The sequence below is a fragment of the Phlebotomus papatasi genome, chromosome 3 (genome assembly GCF_024763615.1).
Source record: "Phlebotomus papatasi isolate M1 chromosome 3, Ppap_2.1, whole genome shotgun sequence".
NCBI classification, from domain to species: domain Eukaryota; kingdom Metazoa; phylum Arthropoda; class Insecta; order Diptera; family Psychodidae; genus Phlebotomus; species Phlebotomus papatasi.
In genome coordinates, this window is record NC_077224.1 from 21,233,347 (window position 1) to 21,239,734 (window position 6,388).

At 32.8% G+C, this 6,388-nt stretch overlaps 1 protein-coding gene across 1 annotated transcript; it reads right to left on the reverse strand.

Moving 5' to 3' along the window:
- Positions 1 to 3,290: 3,290 nt before the first annotated feature.
- LOC129808231 (lysosomal thioesterase PPT2 homolog) lies at positions 3,291 to 4,541 on the reverse strand. Its single transcript, XM_055858041.1, has 4 exons — positions 4,317 to 4,541; positions 3,990 to 4,239; positions 3,650 to 3,923; positions 3,291 to 3,575 (listed from the first exon to the last, which is right to left on the reverse strand). Exons 1-4 carry the CDS (start codon positions 4,452 to 4,454, stop codon positions 3,377 to 3,379), a joined length of 861 nt encoding a protein of 286 aa, XP_055714016.1. The 5' UTR covers positions 4,455 to 4,541; the 3' UTR covers positions 3,291 to 3,376.
- Positions 4,542 to 6,388: the final 1,847 nt, after the last annotated feature.

The window sequence follows — 6,388 nt, forward strand, 5'->3', positions numbered from 1 at the left end:
AAAAGTTAAAAAGACACTAGAGAGCGCATTTATCAAGCAAATGGAGTCATGTTTGGGCTCGTTGGAAAGGTCTTGGAATTTCTTTTAAAATTGAACCGGTTCCAATCGGTAATGAACCGGTTTATAACTTATAAATAATTTTTATACGAAATTCAATTAAATTACTCTTGAGGTGCATTTTGGGAAATATTTTGAATGATTTATAAATCGGTCCAAATCGGTTGTGAACCGGTAATTAACCGATTATTTACCGATAAGTAATTTTTGTTCAAATATGATTTTTATTACTCTTTAAACTGTTTTGTAGAATCTATTGAGTGATGTATGAATCGATTTGTGACTGATATGTGCCCATTACTGTATTGTTTACATTATTTAATATTTTTTATGTTATAATGCAAATGGCTTATAACGATCAGTGTTTCAGGAGTTTTCTGCCGTTTTGCCTGAGATCGGTTATAAAGTCGGTCGGCAGTTGCAAAATAGGAGATTGAATAAATTAATTGAATTGAATTTAAATCGGTTGAGTACCGCTAAACGGTAAATGATGTGAAAGTACTTTTGAGGTGTAGCATCTAAGTCAGGATTTCGAGCATTTTGCAAAGCCTGGAACGCTTTGCCACCCCTTTTATTTCAAAGTTTGATGTTTATCCGGTAGCCACAATTTTATTTACGTTTTTAAAATTCCGACCCTTTAAATAAAATTGTAATTTTTGCGAGCTGAAAATCCAATTTAATATTCAGACTGGGTAATTCTGATATAACGCTTTTCACATATTTTTTGTATAGCAAATTTTAAAGAAAAATCAATTATGAAAAATTCTGTATATAAATACGAAAAATTACTAAGGATTTTTTTCTCAGTGAATTGTACCCGGTTTAATGTTTTATTAGAAGTTAAAAAGGTTTAGCCATCAGGATGCTTTTTATTCAAATTGGCACAAATTTAGTTTCATTTGAAAGGTCTTTGAAATTAGGATAAATCTAATCCATTTCCATTAATTTTAAATAATAAAAAAGTAAGTGTGCCAAATTCCGGCCAGCTTGCAATTTCGGCCACCTTTTTGTTCCTCGAATTTCCATGAATTTTTAGTTTTTACATACTCCAGAGATTATACAATGCAAAAGAATAACAATAAATGTAGCTTCGACAAACGAGATGACGTGAAAAAGCCATTGGAAGAATTCCTGAAGGGCAAGGAACTATGAGAATGAAGGTGGCCGAAATAGGGCTCCAAAGCTATATCTACATTTTTATTCATTTTAAAATGTATTAAGAATGATTTTGGAGTAAATAAAGACAGTAAACTGTCTACAAGGTTCTAAGCAACACTCTTGAAAAGAAGTAACAAAAAAAACAATTTGTAAATAAAAATATTGCATATCAAACTTAAGACTTTGGCGCTTGCATGCAACTATGCCGAAATTTGGCACACTTACCCTATACATTAAAATATTTATTTAACATGTAAATGAGCAATTATTAAGAGTTTATTTAATTCGAACTACCGAATATTGACCGATTTGGCATAGCTTTCTTCCCGTTTCTCTAGGTGAATCAATAAATCTGACTGAAAATTGAGGATTAGGGAATTTCTTGTGATTGTCTCACGCACATTTTGGGATTTAATGATGACTTTAGTACAGCAATCGGGCATTTTCTCCAGATCTACAAATTCATCCTTGTCTCACCGTAATTGATGTTTAACTCAATTTGTTATCATGGAAAACCTCTTTCCCTCTCTATGACTGATTTACTATAGAAACTATCGTGATGATGCCTCGTTATTGGGCAAAAATCATTTCTTATTCATGCCCAAAATGAGGTTTTATCTTCTCAACCCTTGATTAATTGAATTTTACTGTATTCAGGAGAAAAGTCCATTTTCTCACCGTTCTGATTGATGACAATGTTTTCCCTTAAGTATCATCTTGTCTTTTAAGTGAAAAATTCATTTTTCTTGCATGATTTTCCGTCTTTTTGTGTGTGGTGCTGCTGAAAGCTACCAAAAGTAATTGAATTCTTCAATTCTTACGTGATCCGAATGACAGTGAAAAATTTCCTATGATGGTGGTGTGTACAAGTGAAAGGACACCAAAAGAAGGCATTTAACATAACATTAATAAATACACGCATCACGGAGATGGTGTGACATTCTCCTACGGAGGGTTTTCTTTCAATTTCTAATCTCGAAATTCTTGTCCAATTGCATTCTCCATGTGGCATCGAAAAGGTGAATGATTTATGGGGTGAAAATATTAAAGGGATTTCCCTTACCCTCTTTTTTTTCTTCATGCTTGACTTTGCTCCTTTTCCCTGCCTCCGGAAAAGTCCAGTGTGGTGTCTTTGTCTCTTGAAGGGGTTCATTCTATCACAATTTTTCTTCCATTCAATTTACTGTCCTTCCGCATTTGCACAGAGTATGGTACAAAAAAAATCCTCCACTTCCATCAGTCAGGAAAAGTATGGAGAAAAAAAAGTCTTTTTGCTAATGATGCTTGGAATAGAGGAAAATTAAAAATTTCCCAGTGACAGGAGTGCGTTGTATGTCGCTTCTGATGACAATTTTAAAATGAAAAATAAGCTAAGAGGAGACAAGAAAAAAAATAAGAAGAGAATGAATAATTTTGTAGAGACGTGGAAGAGCTTACAAGTCATTTTTAAACTCTTTTTCTCATTTAGAAGATGTTTGTTTGCCAAGAGAAAAAATAATTGTATACAAAATGGGTTTATTTTTTTTTTCGAGGAGTGTTTAGCATGTGATTGATTGTCTTTACTTGGTGTATGGACTTTTTTATCAGTTGATTAAAGTTAAGGAGGTTTACTTGAATTTCTTATGGGTTTTTAGTACAAGGAGATTAATGCTATATTTAGTACAAAATTGACTATTTTCGATTGCATTCTATAAGATTAGTGAATTTTGCATCAAAAATATTCAGTTGAGAATGATTTGTTTCAACAGTTTTTGTACTAAAAAATCCAGGTTAGAACCTCAGAAATCTCTCGCCAGTTTTCGCCATTCGTGTTCTAAAATTTAGCCAAGACTCGGTATTTTGCTTGCATTTTCAGCAACATTTTGGAACAAAAGTTGCTCAATTCTTCTAAAATGTTGTCTCCAAGGCGAATTTAGTACAAGAAGTGATTCTTGTCTTAGCTTAACTCTAACTCAGACACTTTAGAACACATTTAACCTGTTGAGCACTATAAGTAGAATCTTATGCATGTCATTAACCTGAAAACGTCCGGAAACTTTCGTTTCCTGCTTTAAAAAAAAAAGAAAGTTGATATATTAATTTAAAAAAAAAAACAGTGGAAATATATTTTTTGGTGACAAAATCGTCAATTTAGAAAATACACACAGCCTTATGTAGTAGATCAATCGAGAAAAGGTATAACGGCTTTTTGAATGACTCTAATGTCCAGATGCCATTGATGATGTTTAACATTTGGAAAGGACAGTACCTTAAGCTTCCCTTGGGCATCAAGGGTCTTCAGTCCGATACTATCCTTCTTGTAGATTTCTCTTTTATGTAGAGGTATCACCTCGTCGTTCTCATCGAAATAGGCAAAATGACTAGAAAGATATTTGGGATTATTTCTATTAGTCTCATTTTCCTGGCTTTCAAATAAATTCTAAAAGAAAAGTACCTGGATTGCCATGGAGTTATAACTCCATCATTTGGTCCTCCGACCAGGATCATCTTATCCAGCTTGAGTAATCCTTCGCGGAATTGGGATGAATTTGTCGATTGAATGGCATTATTGATGTATGGTAGGAAGTTACTGTATTTGTAAAAGAGATCCTGATGATGAGGATCATTCCAGTAGTTACCAACTGATGTATGTTGTCCCACAAATGAATAAAATAGTTCAAAAGCAGCCTTCGCAGTAAGACTTGGGAAGATTAAATGAAGGAAAGCAGCTTCAACATAAAAAGTTATTTTTAGCATAGAAAAAAATCACGTTATCATTTAATTCTTGAACTTACTGCCATACTGTCCAGCTTGAGGAGAACTCAAGGAGATAAAATTCTTAACAGTGTGATTAGTAAAGGTTTGCAGAATTGCTCTGCCCAGTAATCCTCCTTGAGAGTACCCAACTAAATGGATTCCTTCAGGATGTTTCTCACAGATTTCCATTATATCACTGCCCAGCTCTTTGACTTGATGCCAGGAATTCTCTAAGCTGGACCATCCAGCAAAACGGTCAGTCATGTAAACCTTTGTTCCTGGATGGTGCTGTTAAATCGCCAAAAAGACAGTTTTTTGATTGATTATCAATCACACAAAGACGCAATTAACGCTGGAATACTCACTCTTTTGATCTCCTCTTCCATGATGAGCATGCTCTCGGCTCCTGTGAGGATTCCATGGAGAAGGAAGACGGGTTTATAGCACACACAGGAAGTTATCAAACAAGGTAGAATTAATAAAACAATTTGAGAGCGATTCATCACAATTTAATAAAGGCAGGTAACTTCCACAAAGATTCAAGACAGCACCAAATGACGTTTCTTTGACGCGTGGTTTGTTGGAACACTGCTAAAAATCATGCGCACATGATGAGGTCGTAAGGGTTAACCAGGGAATTGGAATATTCTAAGAATTTCTGGTGAATTTAAGGAGGGAATTCTACCTGAGAATTTACTTGCAGAAGAAAGCTAATTGTTCCTTGTTAGCTCTCTGAAAACTCCTTTCCAGATCATTGTTATATTCTTTTCCATATTAAATTTATTCCTATGAAACTTATAACTAAACTTCTTGAATATATTTATCGACATAATTATATAATTAAAGAATAAAATCATTTTCAAATAATTGAGCAGAATCAACTATGTAATGAAAAAAAAAAACAGTGATAGGATGAATAAAATTTATCATAAGGTAAAGTGCCCTCAGGTCGACCGGTTCCTCAATTCGACCGGTAGAGTTATCTATTCAAATTATTTATATTTGCGGAATTTGCAAAATCTCGACAAAAATTTTTTGACCAAAAAAATCGATAGGTTTACAGTTTTTTCAAAAAATCGAAAATCTGCTCTAAAAACCGTAATTCTCAATATTTCTGGGTGAAATTCACAAAGAATACTTGAAATGGTCCTACTAATTGTTTTCCATTGCGGAATTTGCAAAATCTCGACAAAAAATTTTTGACTAAAAAAATCGATAGGCTAACCCCTTACAGTTTTTTCAAAAATCGAAAATCTGCTCTAAAAACCGTAATTCTCAATATTTCTGGATGAAATTCACAAAGAATACTTGAAATGGTCCTACTAATTAATTTCCATTGCGGAATTTGCAAAATCTCGACAAAAAATTTTTTGACCAAAAAAATCGATAGGTTAACCCCTTACAGTTTTTTCAAAAAATCGAAAATCTGCTCTAAAAACCGTAATTCTCAATATTTCTGAGTGAAATTCACAAAGAGTACTTGAAATGGTCCTACTAATTGATTTTCATTGCGGAATTTGCAAAATCTCGACAAAAAATTTTTGACTAAAAAAATCGATAGGTTAACCCCTTACAGTTTTTTCAAAAAATCGAAAATCTTCTCTAAAAACCGTAATTCTCAATATTTCTGGGTGAAATTCACAAAGAATACTTGAAATGGTCCTACTAATTGATTTCCATTGCGGAATTTGCAAAATCTCGACAAAAAAATTTTTGACCAAAAAAATTGATAGGTTAACCCCTTACAGTTTTTTCAAAAAATCGAAAATCCGCTCTAAAAACCGTAATTCTCAATATTTCTGGGTGAAATTCACAAAGAATACTTGAAATAGTTCTACTAATAGATTTCCATTGCGGAATTTGCAAAATCTTGACAAAAAAATTTTTGACCAAAAAAATCGATAGGCTTACAGTTTTTTCAAAAAATCGAAAATCTGCCCTAAAAACCGTAATTTTCAATATTTCTGGATGAAATTCACAAAGAATACTTGAAATGGTCCTACTAATTGATTTCTATTGCGGAATTTGCAAAATCTCGACAAAAAAATTTTTGACCAAAAAAATCGATAAGTTAACCCCTTACAGTTTTTTCAAAAAATCGAAAATCTGCTCTAAAAACCGTAATTCTCAATATTTCTGGGTGAAATTCACAAAGAATACTTGAAATGTTCCTACTAATTGATTTCCATTGCGGAATTTGCAAAATCTCGACAAAAATTTTTTTGATCAAAAAAATCGATAGGTTAACCCCTTACAGTTTTTTCAAAAAATCGAAAATCTGCTCTAAAAACCGTAATTCTCAATATTTCTGGGTGAAATTCACAAAGAATACTTGAAATGGTCCTACTAATTGATTTCCATTGCGGATTTTGCAAAATCTCGACAAAAATTTTTTTGACCAAAAAAATCGATAGGTTTTTCAAAAAATCCCTTTACT